We start from the raw sequence: 17,845 nt of genomic DNA on the forward strand, positions 1-17,845 counted from the left end.
TTTTCCATCTCTATCCCTGGAGACAGCTGCAGCCTGACTAGAGGTTATTCTGACATTTGCTTCTTTCCTGGAACCTGCTCCTGGAAAGTCAGAGCCGTTCCAAGCCTGAAGTGTGGAAGAGAGCTATGTAGCTCTGTGGCCCTCATTGCTTTGTCCTGTGCATGTGCTGTTGCTGGCTTCCATACAGCAGATAAGCAACTCTGGAGTAGACAGTCTGTGGAAGTGTTTGGCTTTGTCTGCAGCAATTCAGGCAGCGCATAGAGCGAATTGTACACGTGTTTTGGGCTTCCACACACGAAATGGGTGTAATTCTTCCACAATGATGCTTAGTAGCTCCATCTAATGCCTTTGCTTAGTACAGAGATAATTGTGGAAGATGCGGGGAGCAGCATTCACTGTCACAAACTCATCGCTGGAAAATAGGTGCTGCAGCTGTTTCCATTCATGGTCCCTCCTGCCCACGATACCTGCCTCTCACAGGAACGAACAGCCAATTCCCATCGCCCTGGGCAGCCAAGGAGTCAAGACTGGGTAACTAACACATGCAGCTCGTTATCTCCAGAGTGGAAATAGTTCTGAGGCAGCAGGAGGGCAAGGTCCTAATGGACAACAAATAAAGGGGAGTTCTTGATCATTTAGCTGCTTATTCCTTACTGTATATGGTTTTTTTTTTTTTTAAACGCCATCGTTAAGAGCACATGTTAAATGACGCAGAGCGCACGCAGAATGTTACACGTTTCACTGTCACAGTTCATTTGCACTATCAGTGCAGCTGGTTGGTTGGAGCATACAAGAAGAAGCGTGTTTTAAATGGAAAAAGTACAGGATGGGCATATATCCTCTAAATAACGCTAGTTTTGGCTGATAAATGCCTTTCTTCAAGATTACTTGGGTGCTGCCAAGGCAGTTAAGAAGCGAAGAGTAATTTTCTTACAACTGCACGGTTAAGTTTCACGTGAACCTCTCGTTAAAAGTACGGCTGAAAGGCGAAACGCGCGCCCGTCAGGGGATTTTAAGATCGCAGCGAACCGCCTTTGGCTCCTTCCCCGTGCATTTTCTCGCCGTTTTGGCCACGCGGCAACGCCATGGGCTGATTTTTTTTTTTTTTTTTGCTTTTCTTCTTCCCCCGCAGCTTGCCCATCTCGGTTTTTAGGGAAAGCTGCCGCCGGCAGCCGGTTCGCCCCGGCGGGCGCGGAGGGCGGGCGGGGCGCGGCGCGGCTCCGGGCCGCCTCCCGCTCGCCGCCCTCTTTCCTGCCGCCGCCGCTGCCAGGAAGTTGGAGACGGGGTAGTGCGGCTCCGCGCTGCTCCGGCCGGGGCTGGGGCGGCTTTTGGGGCGCGGGGGACCCTGCCATGGGGACGTAGCGGGCCGCGGAGCCATGCGCGGCCCGGCGCTGCCCTGCAGCTCGCTGGGGACGGTAAGTCACGGCGGGCGCTTCGTCGCTCCCCGCGGGACGGGACGGGACCGTGTCCCGGCGGGGCGCTGCCTAGACCGGCGCCAGCTCCGGTCCCACGGCCGGCGGTTTGCGGGCCCTTTCCCGGAGCTGCAGCCGGTGCCCGCCGCCGGGCTTTTAGGCCCGCGCTCCCTCGGCCCCTTCTCGCCGCCGCTGCGGGGCTGCGGACAGCCCGCTTTCTGCTCCCCCGTCTCCGGGGGCTTCGGCTTCCCTCACGGCAGCCCCGTGCCGGGGCGGGGAGCGGGGGCAGCGCCCGGAGGAGCCATTTTCTCCTGCGGAGGGGCGAGGTGGGCGGTGGCGGGGTAGGCCGGTGCCGGGCCGACGGGAGCGTCGACGGGCGGTCGGGGAAGCCGAGCCGAGCCGCGCCTGGCCCGCCGTCACCCTGGCCGCCTGCCGTGTAACCGGGCAGCGGCGCTGCGGAGCCGCTGAGGTGAGGCGAGGCGAGGTCCGCGGTGCTCCCTCCGTCCCTCCCCGCCCGCCCCTGGGATCGCCGTCGTTTCCGGGATTTATCCTCGAGTCAGGGAAAAGGCTGCTGGATTTACAGGAATGGCGGAGGATTTCCTGGAGCTGGCGGCGGCGCGGCCCTTAGCTGGCGGGGCTCGGGGCTGTGGCGGCGCCGAGGCCTGCCCGGGGCTCGGGGCTGGCCGGGCTGGGCCCCGCTCCCGCCGCCGGTGTGCGGGGCCCGGGGCCGGGGCCGGGGCCGGCGGGGAGGACGGGCCGCCGGTGGCTCCCCCGGCTCCGCTTTGCCGTGCGGTCGGCCGCAGGGGCCCGCGGTTGTACCGTCAGGGGCGGGATGGGCGCGTTGCTGTTGGTAAAGCGAGGAAAGCTTTATTGCCGCTCTGCGGGCATTTAAACAAAGATCAGTGGGCTGTAGCTACGCCCCAAACCACGGGATTTGTTTTTAGCAAGCTTACCTTTGCTGGTCAATCTTCTTCTTGGGTGTCTCGGGTCAAGATTTTGAAGCTGTTTGTTGTAATTTTGCGGGTGAAAAAGTTACTTGTGCAAGAAATTTGAGAGTTTTATGAATAACCTGACTGCTAGAGGTGAGTGACCACCCGGTATCAGCAGATGTGTGATAAAGCTGTGACAGAAGGGGTGATGTCACTTAGCACCATCACTATAAATTCTGGTATAGAATTTACAAGGTCGAAGTGTTTATCCCTAAATACCTGAGCATCCTCATAACAAACACTTGCCCTTGACTGCACTGCACTTGTAATGGTGGGTTAGTCATTAGTTTGCTGGCAAAAAGTTGTGACTGCCCCCCTCAAAGTTACCTTCTTCCAGAAGTTTTATTTTTTGTGCTTGGAAGCTTTTGGAAACCAGGTAATAGAGTTACAGCTAGCACTGGCAAGACCACACAACTACAACTTGTGGAGTAGGAGCAGCCTACACCTTGACTGTGGATCACTTACCACCCCAGGACCTAGGTAGGATACATCAGTTGTTGAGGTGGCTTGCATATAGATTTCAAAGCAGTTAGCGAACCTGGAAAAGCGTATTTCTGACTAAGTATAGCAGCGCACATATTTTGCTGTAATTCAGATACTATATGTGATAGTATTCATATTATTGGCAATAAAATGCACAAAAAAATAATTTGACTCCCCAGATTCATTATATTGTCTTCAGTGAAATAATATGCTGCAGGAAGAGTGTCTTTCAGTGGGATTTCTTTTTCTTTTTGAGGACATTTTTCCCCTCTTATTTACGTGTCATTTCAAGTTCTCAATAACACTGCGCTCACTCATTACAGATAACGCTTATCTTTTCCAGAAAATATTTTTTTTTTTTTCAGTGTTACAATTCTCTGTCATGTGCCTTTTCATCTTCCATTTACTTTCCATATCATCCTGCATTTACCCTCATGGCCTTTCTTACTCCCTTGATGCCCCTCTCCTAGGTTTCTGATTCTCTTACGTTTCCTCTGATTCTTCAAAATTTCCTGTAGCTTGTTTCCATGCATTTTCTCTTTTTGCATGTCCTTAACCTCATTTCCAGATCCTCCGTGTTTTTCCCATGCGCTCCTAACTTTCACAGTGGAAAAAGTGGCAGCTGTCGTTGCTGAGGACAGTGTGGTTTCTGTCTCATTTAAAAAAAAAAAAAAATTATAATGGCAGTTTCATTTATTAAAGGCAGTTCAGTTCTATGAAGAAAAGAGACAGAATAGCCACAAGGGTGCTTCTGGCGTTGACTCCTTTTGAAGGTAAAGGGAGGAATTGCAATTTTGAAGCCAGAAGCTATGTTATATAAAAATTGAAAACCAAGCCACCAAGTGCATTGTAAGAAAGAACTGTTGGGCCTACCATCCTGTTTCCAGTAGTGGCCAATGGTCTACCAAGGGTTTCGGAGCAGGGCAAGCGTACAACAATGAGAAATGAAAAATACTTTCCCAGCATCCAGTGATCTGTGACTGTAGGAATTCCTGAGTCAAAATGGTGTCTTTGTATTTCAGACCCCTGAGTGAGTTTTTTTTCTTTTGCTGATGGGTGTGATGATTGCTTTTGGAACCCAGGCATGTTTCTGGCACCCCCAGCACTCTGGCAGGGAGTCCCACACCTCAGCTATGTGTTGGCTAAAAAAAAAGTACCTCCCTGTATTTATTTTGAGCCTGCTTATGTGATGCCTCTTAGGTCTTGCTTTGGAAGAGATGGAGAACAGCCATCCCAGTTTACCTTCTCCATGGTATTTATGACTTTAGAACCTGCTATGGTATCCTCTGCTCAGTTGCCTCTTTTACAGACCAGTACTTTTAACCATTTCCCTTATGGCAGCCATTCTGTACCACTGATCATCCTTGTTACCCTTCTCTGCGTCATATCTGGGTTAATTTATGTTCTCAGGATTGGGGACCAGAACTATCCCTATGGATTTATACACTGGCATAACAACACTTTCTGTTTTGTCCTCAAATATTTTCCTAATAATTCATAGCGTTTGATTGCAGTTCTGATGGCTTTGTTCAACCAGGTTTGTTCCACTTTTTATCCACCTGTTAATCTAATTTTGATTTCTATTTTTGATGACAGTCCACTTCTACCCAAATGGAACATGTTCATATCTGGGTCTTTGCCAATTTCAATTACGTGGTAATTTAAGTTCTCATAAGTAATCAATATTGTCAGTTTGGACGCCTTTCCCTTACTTTTTATTAAGTAATCCTTTTTCTGCATTAGAAGTGTTATTTGGGGTAAAACTAGTTTTGTCCCTTACCTCCTTCTTATCCATTTTCTTTAGTCATCACAAAGAGGCTTTGTTTTTATTTGGGGCAGATGTCTTGTGTTCTCTTGCATAATCTTGTCCTCGTCCCTGGATAACTGGGTTCTTTCTTTGAACCCTTGGTAACACAGATCGTTCTATTGCGGTCTTGGGAACCTGACAGTAGAAGGCACATCTCAAAGCAATGTCGCTACATTTCTCTATTAAAACAAACAGGAGTGTATCGGGTCTAATGCAGAGGACTCAGCGCATGACAATTACCTGACTCTTAAATAAAAGTTCACCCAGTGAGTCACCGACAAGGGGCGTGAGGATGGCTGTGACACAGCCTGGGCAGGGGCCAAGGGCTCGTGCCCAGCTGAAAATAAGCTCGGGATCGAAGGGGGAGGCCCCTGCTGAGCCTCCCGCAGCTCTTGCTCTGACGTAGTGTTTAGCACTTTGTCCTCTAAGGAAAAATTAAAAAGTTATTTTCTTACTGCTGTGATCACGTCGTGACTTCTTCACTCTTTATCTCTGGTAATGTGAAATAAAACCTTCTAACTTTATATACTGTATATATACACACATTTTGTAATGTGACGTTCATGATCTTTGTAGATAAATCACGGTTTTGTTTTGGTTTTTTTAAATTAAGATTTCTAAGACCTTTCTTCATTGTGTGAAAGCTATTACCAGTCTCCTGGTTTTACACAAGGCCTACAATACAGCATTTCCTCCATCTGATCTCATAAAATGGAGGATTAGTTATAATAATAGCTCTTGTATCCTTCTTTTAACCTTTCCAGGTTTTAGCAAGCAATGAGAAAAGCTTCCTGTAAATGTTGCTTTAATATACATTTCTTGGTGTGTAAAGCAGAAGTTCTGGTTTCCCATGCATCTTTGTATAGCAAACTAAAAACATGCAAACCTCAAAGAACTTCTGGAAATGGCAGAAGCAGTCGAAGAACATAATGATAATTTTGCACCCCAATTTCTTTGGTAGCTCATTACTCTGAGCAGGATCTCTGTTTTCTTCCAAACTGGCTAATTTTGTATGACTTGCCAAAAAGGCTTACAGATGACTAATATGTAGGGTACTTGTGCATTGGTGTGTGTCATGTTGAACTCGCAAGAAAAAAGAAGTTTCTGTTAGGAAATACCTGAGAAATTCTAATGACTTGTAATGCCTTTTATTTGCAGGTACTTTAGTTTAAAAATAGAATTTGCGAAATGGAAGTCTTTTCTGAGAGAAGCAGTTGAGTAAGTTGTTGGGGGAACTATTACATGATGAATATGTTAGGTGTGTACAAAAAAGGAGTAAGCCTCCTAATCTCTGGATTTTAACAGCACATCTGGATGTATAAAATTGTTTTATTCTGAAATTTTCAGCTTTATGCTTTTGTATTGAGGAGACTTAAACTCTGGAAATTATGAATTTGGAACTATTTTAAACATTAGCCTAGTGATGGGCAATAGTATTTTAATTGTTTGCAATACTAATACCTGAGCAAGCATTGCATTCCTGTTGGTTCATGTGAGCAGGCGTGGGGTCTCAAGGTGCTGTGGGTGGGGGCAGGAGTCACTTCCCACCGGTCTAATCCCTCCCTTCCCACTCGGTTTGCTTTCTGTGACTGGCCTTGGTCCACTCCGGACACATCTAAGGCATCCGCTGGCTTTGTAGGAGAGGGGAATCTTGCTCCCAGCACAACCCTCTCCATCCTCTCTTTCCCACCATAGTGTCATACCCGTGTGTGGCTCTACCTGTTTCCCCTGCCCTGATAACGCTGCGATTCCCTGCGCTGTCCCTCGGTTTCAGACACTGTGCCTTCTTTCTCCTTGGCCTGAGCACAGTGCTCTCAAATGGCCCTTCTTATTTCCACCCCCCCACATCTTTCTTACTGTGTTCCTCACTTTTATCTTTGCCATTCCTTTCTTTGCCTTACTCTGCAGAGATGTCACCTCACTTGCAGTTCTCTGGGCATGGTCTGAGGAGGCAGAAGCAGCAGCAAGGGTGTGAATTGTAGTGGTGGCAGTAATTCAAGAATATTTGAGGATGAAGATGGTGCAGGGGCTCCTAACTCCTGTCTCAGCTGCCAAAATTTGGCATAGAAGAGCTTTTGGACTTGTGCCATGATTTTTTTCCACCGTAGCTGTCGGGCAGTAAGTGCTGGCATGAGACATGTGAGGCAACCCTAGTTCCTTCTCATGTGAGGAGAATGTGTGGGGCACATAGCTGTCACCCAGAGGGGTGGAATGATTTAAGGGAGCAGCATTCTGGTTTTCATCTGCCATATTTTGTTTATTTGTGCAGCAGTTTCAAAAGCAAAACCTAGAGTTTCTGCTGACTCTTTTTTTTTTTTTTTGCTTCCTGGGCAGTCCCCACTCACTAAAAACGTGAATCTCCAGTGTGCATGATGTGGTTTGGTGGGTTTGAATTATCATTCGGCTTAGGTAATACATGCTGTCCACTTTTCTATGCAGCATTGGTTAATGGGTACTCGTTCTTTCTCCTGGAGAGTGGAATCGGAGCATGTTGTAAATCTAATGATGGAAAATCACCTTGCTTCAGTTGTAGAAGACCTCTAAACTTTGCCTTGGTGAGCTGTTATCAATGACTTGAGGCTTCAGTGCTTGGTAAATGGAGCTACATCTGGCTGGCGACCAGCAGTGTCCCTCAGGGCTCAATTCTAGGGCCAGTTCTGTTCAATACATTTATCAACGATCTGGATGCAGGAGTTGAATGCACCATTAGTAAGATTGCTGCTGATACCAAACTGGGAGGTTGTCATGGTTTAACCCCAGCTGGCAACTAAGCACCATGCAGCTGCTCTCTCACCCTTCCCCCCCCCGCTGGGGTGGGGGAAGAGAATCAGAAGGGTAAAACTAAGAAAACATGTGGGTTGAGATAACAACAGTTTCATAACTGAAATAAAATTAATAATAATAATAATTAAAATGTGAAAAGAAAAACAACAACAAGAAGAGGAACAAAGTCCAGGAAAACCAAGTGATGCAACCGTTCGCTACCCGCCGACTGACGCCCAGCCAGTCCCTGAGCAGTGATTGCTGCCCCTCAGCCAGCTCCCCCCAGTTTACATACTGAGCATGACATCATGTGGTATGGAATAGCCCTTTGGTCAGTTTGGATCAACTGTCTTGACTGTGCCCCCTCCCAGCTTCTTGTGCACCTGGGAGAGCATGGGAAGCTGAAAAGTCCTTGACTAGTGTAAGCAGTACTTAGCAACAACTAAAACATCAGTGTGTTATCAGCATTCTTCTCCTACTAAATCCAAAACACAGCGCTATGCCAGCTACTAGGAAGAAAATTAACTCTATCCCAGCCGAAACCAGGACAGAGGTGCTGTTGACTCTCTTGAGGGACAAGATGCCATGCAGAGGGATCTGGATGGATTGGAGCATTGGGCAATGATTAATGGGGGGAAATTTAACAAGTCCAAATGCTGGATTCTGCACCTAGGACGGAGTAACGCCGGGCACAAGTCTAAACTGGGAGAGGAGTGGCTGGAGAGCAGCCCTGCAGAAAGGGACCTGGGGGTGCTGGCTGACAGGAGGCTCAATGTGAGTCGGCAGCATGCCCTGGCAGCCAAGAGGGCAAACCGCATCTGGGGTGCATCAAGCACAGCCCAGCCAGCCGGTCAAAAGAGGTGATTATCCCGCTGCATTCAGCGCTGGTGCGGCCTCACCTGGAGTGCTGTGTGCAGTTCTGGGCCCCACAATTTAAGAAGGCTGTGAAGGTCCTTAATAAAGGACCAATTAAGGACCTTCCTTAATGAAGGTCCAATGCCCTTAATAAAATGCTTTAACTTTTGGTCAGCCCTGAAGTGGTCAGGCAGTTGGACTAGATCACTGTAGGTTCCTTCCAACTGAAATAGTCTATTCTATTCTAATTTCATATATTTCCTGAATTTTATGAAGTCTGTCATTGGTGTAAATCGGTATACTGCTGAATGGCTTGGGGAGCTGCTTAAGATGGTGGTGTGTTTTTTTTTTTTTCTACCATGTGAATGATTTTTCTGGAAGGGCCGAGTCATTGGTTTGTGAGTCACTTGTGGTCTGTGACTCTCTGTTCCTCAGATTTTCATCAGTAATAATGTGTTAACTCTCTTTGATTATACCTACAGACACACTTTCACTTAATCTGAAAAATTGAAAACACCTTTCTTGTTTTGTTTTTGAAGGTGTATCTGACCAGTCTATGTGTTTTTTGGCTTGATCTTTGATGCTTTCCTCTGTTGTTACTATTGCTGACTTGTCTGACTTACTGGCTGGCTGTATATATTCCCATGTCAGGGGATTAATCATTGGCTAGAGAATCAGGACTTTTTATTGTTTCTGTCAGACCATCTGTGTGAATGATCTTTTACCCGTTTTTCTGCATGCAATCAATCTTGTATGACTATGAGCTGCTGAAATGAGTTTTATTTCTTACGGAGTTGTTGGAGTGCTCGCATTCATCCTGTGGTCAGCTAATTAAGTCTGAAATGATAGCTATTTAAATATGTGGTTCTTTTTTTCCTGTTCACCATTTTAGTATGTGGTCTATTGAATATGCCTTTGTATGACAAGAGCTCTCTGAAAAAGGGTTTTTGCTTTGTCAGAGTTGCAAAGTCCTATCCTCCTTCAGGTTTTAAGTTGCTTTCATGTATATACCTTTCTCCTCCAAGGCTTTAATTTTGAGAGAGAAATAGGACAGCATGGGGCTGTCATAGCCATTTCATTTTGAGTATCCTTTCTTAAGCTTGCAACCACAAAATTGGTATCAGCATTGTGGTTTACCCTTGCTGGTTTACTTTGCTCTTGCTATAACTCTCCTAGCTGAAAAAGCAAAAAGAAATGGAACTCTTAAGCTGTGCCTGTACAGCTAGGCATCTTAGCACTTTCAAAAAAGCAAGCTGGGAAAACATTACAACATAGGGAAGTTAGTGTACTAAAACTTGATGTGAGATTGTATGGATGGGGCAGGGTGCTATTTATTTGCAAAAAAATTAGTGGATTTTTCATGCATTCGCATGATCTGATGCATAGACTACATTGGCACACACTCTGCGACATACTCAGAAGCACCAACACATGTATGTCCAGATGGTGTGGCCAGGATCACTTGTATGCAACGCAGACGACAAGGGACGCTGGCTCTCAAGTCTTAATCGTGCTGCTGGGGTTCTTCATGGTGCTACAAACTAGTTTTTGGACAAGTCCATCATACCCTTCAGGAGTCATCCGCTGGTATTGGATAGGTCTTTGCTGTAGAAACTTGCTGACTTCAGGCTCCATAAATCTTGGGCAAAGTTGTTTCCTGGTTTGGGGTGTTTGATTTTGTTTTGTTTTTTTTTTTTTAACCTTTTTGTTATTGTATGTTTTTTTCCTTGTTTGAATGCGTGTTTGAAATACATGCCTAGGGTCTGTTTCTCTGTTGGGCCAACAAGCAAAGGAATCATGTTTGTGATACGCTGCCATCTCGTTACTCTCCTCCTGGTGCAGGGTCTTTTGCTGGTGAGTCATCTATGCTGTGGTCTTACCAGAGTGTAGACCTTTTGACCATGACATAAGGCAGCACATTTCTCAATTTCACTGCTGGGAATAGTGTCCTGAAAGCAATGTCCAGGGAATGGTTTCCTTCCTTACTGGTACAGGCTGGTCTTTTAACCCTTTGTTCTGCTGTTCCTTCCCGCGCGTGTGTGTACACACACTCACACTCTCTTACAGTCATACTGCAGTTGTGCCAATCTTAACATTTCTGTTAAAATTCTTGACAACAGTCATCTCCAAGATGAAAAATAGCAAGTAAATCTTAAAGGAATTAAAAAGAAAAAAGTGCACATTTTTGTGGCAGACTGTTCAGACTGAATGTTAACAGCTGCAGTTTAAAAGGAAGAATGTATGTTTGACAGGGGGAGAAGTTGAAAACCTAACTTTCCCACGTTTCTAGGGCTGGCTTGCTCAGGAGGAGTTTTGGAAGGTTTTCTGTACTTCGCATGCAGTGAGATCCTCCTCTGCTGCCTTATTCCAAACTTCCCATCTGGTTTATTTATTCAGTAGAACTCCAAGTGCTGGATGCATTCTTCTCTCTGGAACTGTTTCTAGATGGACAGTCTTACTGCCTTCCTTAATAAAAACAATCCTTTGCTCTTGAGTAACTTTCTTGCAATCTGCAGCATTTTCCAGGCATTACATCTCTAAATTGCACATAATGAAAAGTATTTGCTTTATATGCAACCAGTTTGTTATAGAGACCATTGTATGTCATATTAATAACACAGATGACAGGCATGGGTTTGTGTTTTTTTCTTTTTCTTTGGTAAATAGTTGTCTCACATACTTTTGTCAGTGGAGGGTCCTGATATCAGAATTGGTCAAGTCTATTGAACTGACTGCTATAAAAAGATTTAATTCTAAGTGCTGAAGTCAGCTGTGTAGTCTGCCAGGGGATATGATGTTTTCTCACCTTGTTGCTTTCCCTCTTTCTTTCCCTCTCTCTCCCTCTGTACTTACAGGTTGTCCTAACATTTGTCTGTGTGTTGATGAAGGAATCTGTAGAAATTGCTCCAGTGCCACATACACTGCAAATCCATCGGGTAGCTCTGGATGGAAGAGACCCCTCTAACCCCTTGAGGAGAGAGAAGAGGCAGGTGCAGTGTCAACTAGGACAATACCTACATCCCAGAGAGACCCACTGCTGCATGAGGTGCCATGCAGGTACGTAAAATAAGTACAGTAATAGTGACCTTCACCTTAGAGGCATTTGCCTGTCCTGCACTCCCAAACTGTCTCTGTCCTACAGCTACATCAATGCTCCCTTTCCTTGGTACCTATCCCTACCCAGATAAATTCTTATTTATTGTCTCTCCTTGTCTCTCCTTTTGGGCTGTCAGCGTCCTTCACACTGGTGAGAGGAAGCATACTCGATCCTTATGCCATCAACTCCAGGGTTTCTCTGAGGAATCAATGACTCCCATTCTCCCCAAGGCAACGTATTTGTTTTCCTATCAGAGCTCTGTTAAGTGATTTTTTTTCTTGCAGGTACCTACAAGGCAAAAGACTGTGATCGGCCTGACCAGGCACCTGTCTGTCTCCCATGTGCTAATGGCACATTCACAGCTGTTGATAACACCATGTCTAAATGCTTCCAATGTACACGTTGCCGTACGGGTGAGTTGTCTACACGACCTGAGGAAAATGGGTGGTAGTGGCAGGTGGAGGGCTGGAGGGGATGGCAAGGTGAGCGAGGAAACTTGTAAAGTAAGCAATTGAATGGGCAGAAGGACAGTGTACGGGAAGGGATTGGGGACAGCAGGAATAAGGGTTACCAAATGACTACAGTCTGAGACACAGTTTGCAGGCCTTTTTGGCCTTTCTCTGGGAAGATTAGGGGGTAGCAATACCTGTCATAACAGTGCTCTCAGCTGAAGGTGAGGGAAGAGGTTGAAATAATTGCTTTTCCTTTCCTCAGAATTCCAGCAGATAGTAGAGACCCCCTGCACCCTAAAGCAAGATACCGTATGCGGCTGTCGGAAGAATCAGTATCAGATTGGCCTGTCCGATCTCTTCCAGTGTAGGAACTGCAGCTCGTGTGTTAATGGGGTTATAGCCAACTGTGAGTATGGCATGGATATGGCTCCAGTACGAACATACTGTACTAGGGTAGACATTAGCAGCCCTCCATTCGCTTTCTGACATGCTGCAGCACCTTGCCCTGACATGATTGTAGTTTTGGAACAACTCTTGGTTTTGACTGTCCCCTTTCCCCAGAAAGACTGCCATTTTTTGCCCACCTTGGCATCAGTCCCTGCTTTCTATCACAGTTTCTACCTTCCTTAGCAAGCTCTTTATGTTCTAGAGCAAATTTCCCCCTTACCTTCCTTTTTTATCTTTGCATGGATATTTCTCCTGATGCTCATTGCATTTCCCTCACCAGTTGCTGGAAGCACTTTGTGTACAATGGCTAAAAATACCACTGGTCCCAGCGTATGATGGCTAAAAATACCGCTGGTCCCGGTGCCCAGCTGAACTGCTTGTCAGTTGGTTGCTGAACCACCACAGTGTACTGTGCAGTGTTTTAAACTAAAGAGCTGCTCAGGTAATGCTGAACTGTACCCAGTGGCATTGGGTGTGACCTGGGGATGGTGCACAGTGTCTGGGAGAAGTACGCATGTTAGCTGTCCCAAGCTGCCTCATCTCCAGTCAGGAATCAGATCTTAACCAAATACTGCTTGCCGCCCTCCATTTTGTGCTGTTGTCTAATTCTGTTCATGTCTGTAAATGTTCCTTACCTTGTCCTAAAGCTATCCCCTCTTCTTTGGGAATTCTGCTTCTCCTGATCCCTTTGTTGTCTCTTACCCTGCCTAGTGTGAGGTGTGCTGTCTCACTGGTCAATATGTTCCCTCTGGTGCTCAGTAACCTTTCTGTCAGTTTCCGTGCTTATGCCTATCCTCAAGGGTCATCATCATACGCTGCCCTTAAGCAATTTCCTTCCCTCTTGGCTGATGTAGCACTGTTTTAGTCCTGTCCCTCACTTGCCACAGAATGCATGCTGCTTGTTCTAGTACCTTTTTCCCTCCCCTCATGCAACTTTATGTCCTTCCATCACTATTCGTGTCTGCTCCTCCCCACACCTGTTTTACTCAGTCTCCATACTGTGACTTGCTTAGAAGCAATAGCTCTTTCATTTCTTACCCTTTCCACTCGCAGCATAGCAGATCGCAAGAGTGGATATGTGTCCCATGGCTTGAAGTGATTTCTCCCTGCGCTGCCCCGACTTCCTCACCAGTCCCAGCTGCTCAGGGACCACTTCTCCCTCATCTTTGCCTGACTAATGTGATTTCCCCTTCCTGTCACACTTGAACTTGAGTGACTTTCCCCACTTTTGCACTGGAACTGTCATTATCCATTAGACGAATTTCAGCTGCACTGTAATTTTAGTCCCTTTCCAAGCCTCTACAGAGGTCCTTGACCTACCAGGACAGTGGTACCCTTTTTTTTTGTTATTTTTATCCTCCCCTAACCCTGTCCTCAAACATGGACTGAATCCTCTTTCTCCAGTAGCAGTTCTTCAGGCTCAGAGAGGGATAATCTCCCACCATCTTGGAGTGGATTTTTCCCCTTTTGTTGTCTTCTCTGTCCAGATTATCACAATGGTTTCTTCTTTTCTCTACAGGTTCAAAGAACAGAGACACAATTTGCAGGTGTAAGCCTCGATTCTTCCTGACACTTAGTAACATTTGCAAGCCTTGCAACAGGTGAGCTGTTTTCCTCTGTATGCCCTTCCACTGAGTAGGAGAGACAGCAGACACAAGCCCGACAGGGGAAGGAAATATTTCTCAAGGCTCTGTCCCTCTTGACATAGCTTTAGAACATTCTGCCTTTCTGGGGCAATTGGGTTTTCCCCTCTGCCACCTCCGGTCTTCTCTGTGTGTAGGTATCAACCCACTAAGAACCCAAAGTCACTAGCCACACTGCATTTCTCTGCTTTGCAGGCTTTTCTTGACTTCTCTGTTACTTAGGATTGTCACAGATGACTAATGTTTCATTTCATGCATGCTCACCTCTCTGATTTGCTTTTTCAGCTGCATTGGAGAAGAATGCCTGCAGTGTCATAGCCCAGTGACTACCTCACCAACTTCATCTGGGCTGAGTGAGTACTGAGGGAACTGGGGGACAGTGGAATCTTTTCAGTGTGGGCTTTTGTTCTGTTAATGCCTTTTGTCAAGTGTTATTTTCTTCACCCACTTACCTACCTACCATTTGCATGGCTTCACTTGCTGTTATTCCTCTAGCACTTACCTCTTCCTTCCTCAATCACTCACTCAGTTGCCCTTTTCCTTTTGTCCAGATGGGAGCCTTGTCCTTGGCATCATCGTTGCAATATTTGTAGTTATCTCTGTCCTCTACATTGTAAATAAATTAGTGAAGCTGGTCCAGGAAAATGGGATAGTGTCATCTTTCTACTCCTGTGGTGAGTACAGCAGCACATGCAGTGATATTAATTGGGATAGACATCATGTGTGTTTGTGTATTGCACACATGTGAGGGGAAAAAGTGGGATTCCAATACTCTGCTTTCCTGCAAGGGCAGAGGAACATGAGAATTCAACAGCTAAGCTTATTGGTGCAGTTCTTACAACTCTGCATCTGTGCCCATAGCTGTGACTGGAAGTGCATGTGAGCTCGTTGCTGGGAGATGTGCGTTTTGCTATAAAACCTTTTTGAGGGAAGGATTATGAATAGCTGCTTTTTCTGTCTGGGAAGAGAGGAAGTGAAAATAATTTCTGCTTTTTTTTTTTCTTTAAAGTTTCTTTGCCACAGACAACCAAGGAGCCAGTATCTGAGGTGAGCAAGATAATGGGTAATAAGAGCTTTCCTTCCACTTTCAACTGTGCTAGCCTGGGATCCAGAGTAACATTTTTCCCCATGGGCTGTTTTCAGGCCTTGTATTTTCAAATGAGCTGAGTAATAGGGCTGTTTAATTCAGAAGTCTTTTCCTATAGACGGTGGAGCCATTAACATTTTACTTCCCCTGTTCTAGAGGATGCTTTACAAACTTCTGGCTTTTTGCTCTTTTCTTTCTGGATGCATTTTTTTCAGATAGCTGGTTGTTAATCCCTTTTTCTCCCTATATACCCCAAGCATGGAGGATTTAACTAATTTTACTTCACTTCAGATCTTGACCCCACAAGCCTCTCAGTGCTACTTCACAGTGTTCTCTCAGGTCCGGTGTTGTTCTGCAGTTAAGAGGGTCCAACAATAGTTGAGGTGGGGTTTCCACAGCCTTGCAGAGAAGGCTGATGGGAAAGGTGGCATGTGGAGCTTCTAGAATGGTAGTGATTTTGGGTCTCATCCTTACTTGATTTTGCAAAGAAATATTTTTTCCAGACTAGTGTTTTTTGATGCCAAAAGAGAGTTAAACTCCTTGGGTTCTGCTGGAAATAAATGTTTGGTGCCTTCTGTCAAACAAGGCTTATAGGAGGAATTAAAACCTCAGCACCTGCTCCCCACCTATCTTGGATAAATTTTAGTATATAAAGCTAGTGGTTCCTTGCAGGAGACAGGTTATTGTGCTGCTGCGGCTGATTCTGACTAAGAAAACGTGTCTTTCAGGTTGAGGTAAAAAGAAATGAAATTTCCATCCTTCTTCCCGAGTCCCAGAAAGAAACAGAATTGTCAGTGAATGCAACACCACCACCTGCACCTCTGCCACAGAGTTCACATGAGTTACCAGACTGTGTCAGACCTGCCAGAAAGACACAGCTTCCAGACAGTAAGTGAAACTGCCCCATCCTTCCCTCCTTCCCCACGCAAACGAGAACCTGATGATGCAGATGCGGCTAGGAGGATGTTGGACAGACCTTACCCGGTGTACGTGACCTGTGTGTATACTTCACGCATGGCACAGTACAAAGGCAGAAGCATGCCCAGAGCCTGTGAGCCTGTACATGCTAAACATTTACACAAGGCCTTTCTGTTGTCCCTTTTCCCTATGAGTGAAATGGATTGTCCTATGTGGTGACATGCTGTCAGTCTTAATGCCTCTGGGATGGTGACCCAGAGCATTCTTTTGTCAGGAATGTGTGGCAGCTCTGCTCATAACCTTACACAAGAGCATATGGAAGCATTCGCATTGGTTTTTGAGGGATAAAAGCTAGTCTGGACATCACACAAGTCTGTGTGGCTACTCTGTAGAAGACCTGAACAGGAGAGGGCAATGCACGATCCCAAGGCACCATCCAGTGCTGGATTATTCACATTCTCCTTGAGGCTGCAGAATCCTGGTTCTCACGCTTTATTTCTTCTCTTTTCACAGACCCTGCTATTCTCTACACTGTGGTGGATCACGTACCGCCATCTCGGTGGAAAGAGTTTGTGAGGCGTCTGGGTCTGAGTGACTATGATCTAGAGCGAATTGAGATGGAGCATCGGCGTTTACGAGATGCCCAGTATGAAATGCTTAGACTGTGGAAACTGCAGATGGGCCATGCTGCAACTGTGGAGCACATTAGCTGTGTTCTCAACCAGATGGAGCTGAGTGGCTGCAGTGAAGCTATTCAGGAGGCTTTGCTAAACCAGAACTCTCCGCAACCTTGCAGCCTCCACAGCCATCTTTAATCTACTTCTGCTTTAGTTGCCCTTGCTGTGACTGTTAAGAGAGGATCATAACTCGCTTCCTTTCCTGTCTTCCTTTTCCCATACCTCCATATCTTTCTAACACTCCTTAACTGGGTTTGCTGGAGACAGCAGCAGATGATGCTGCAGGAAGGCTGAGGTTTGCTTCTCAACCACCATGTAGTTGAGCATCTTTAAACCAAGACAGACCTCTGCAACAACTCCTTTCCCAAGGAGGGAAAGCACCTTATAAAGGAAGTGGTGTGTGGACTCTGACCGAGATGAAAACAGGAGCTCTGGGTGACTTGATAGCTCAGCTACTCTATGGACAAGTTGTTGCTGAAACAGGTGCTCCACCCACCACGTGGTGGGTAAACTTGTAGGGTGACTTGATTAAGCTGGCTGTTCAGATGGTAAAGTACTCGCTCACTTTTTTGCAGATCTATTTTTTCTGCAAGATCAGACAGTGGAACTGGCTCACATTGCAGCCCTTTGATTGCTAAATCTGACTCAAGGGAAGTGGTGGGAGGACGTGCCTGTTTCTGGGAGCAGGAGAGGATTGCCCCCTTTTGGTATCAACTAGTTATCGCTGGGGCAAGAGAGTCGCGGAGATTCAGAAGCGGTGGCTCGGTGAGAAACGGGAGGACGATTTATCCTTTCCACACCCCCACGTGCCTTAGTTTTCAAGAGGAATAAGGATTCCGAGTCAGTGAGTCAGATGAGAGGGTTGGTGCTTTTTTCTGAAGTTTATTGTTCTGTACCATGTAAGATAGCATTAACAAAACACCTGCCTGTCTGTTTGTCCAAGTGCAGAGGGGAAAAGGAATGCACGCATCTGCCTGGGTGAGAGGGCGCCTATGTACCTAGTAGCGTGAGCACCTCTGCAAATCCATGCTTCCATGCAGGTCGGTAGGCTTGTGTCTACCTGCTTATCTATCTCTGAATGATTTGCTGAATTTCATCTAACTGCAGATGGGACTGTGTATGTGTACATATATATATATATTTTAGCAACTTCACACTACTTTCTGGACTGCGTTTGATTGCTACTTGGGTGTGAGAGCCATTCGGTACCATCTC

At 46.1% G+C, this 17,845-nt stretch overlaps 1 protein-coding gene across 1 annotated transcript; it reads left to right on the forward strand.

Moving 5' to 3' along the window:
• The first annotated feature begins 1,376 nt into the window (after positions 1 to 1,376).
• TNFRSF1A (TNF receptor superfamily member 1A) lies at positions 1,377 to 16,956 on the forward strand. The gene is made up of 10 exons (XM_075724998.1): positions 1,377 to 1,415; positions 11,165 to 11,366; positions 11,691 to 11,819; positions 12,121 to 12,264; positions 13,825 to 13,906; positions 14,234 to 14,301; positions 14,500 to 14,622; positions 14,958 to 14,995; positions 15,764 to 15,923; positions 16,467 to 16,956. Exons 1-10 carry the CDS (start codon positions 1,377 to 1,379, stop codon positions 16,766 to 16,768), a joined length of 1,287 nt encoding a protein of 428 aa, XP_075581113.1. The 3' UTR covers positions 16,769 to 16,956.
• The last annotated feature ends 889 nt before the right edge of the window (positions 16,957 to 17,845 follow it).

This window comes from Pelecanus crispus, chromosome 1 (genome assembly GCF_030463565.1).
Source record: "Pelecanus crispus isolate bPelCri1 chromosome 1, bPelCri1.pri, whole genome shotgun sequence".
Taxonomy (NCBI): Eukaryota; Metazoa; Chordata; class Aves; order Pelecaniformes; family Pelecanidae; genus Pelecanus; species Pelecanus crispus.

Coding starts and splice junctions, on each gene's coding strand:
- TNFRSF1A (XM_075724998.1), top strand. CDS start 1,377: ATGCGCGGCCCGGCGCTGCCCTGCAGCTCGCTGGGGACG. Junction 11,820..12,120: donor ATGTACACGTTGCCGTACGG/GTGAGTTGTCTA, acceptor TCCTTTCCTCAG/AATTCCAGCAGATAGTAGAG. Junction 14,623..14,957: donor GTCATCTTTCTACTCCTGTG/GTGAGTACAGCA, acceptor TTTTCTTTAAAG/TTTCTTTGCCACAGACAACC.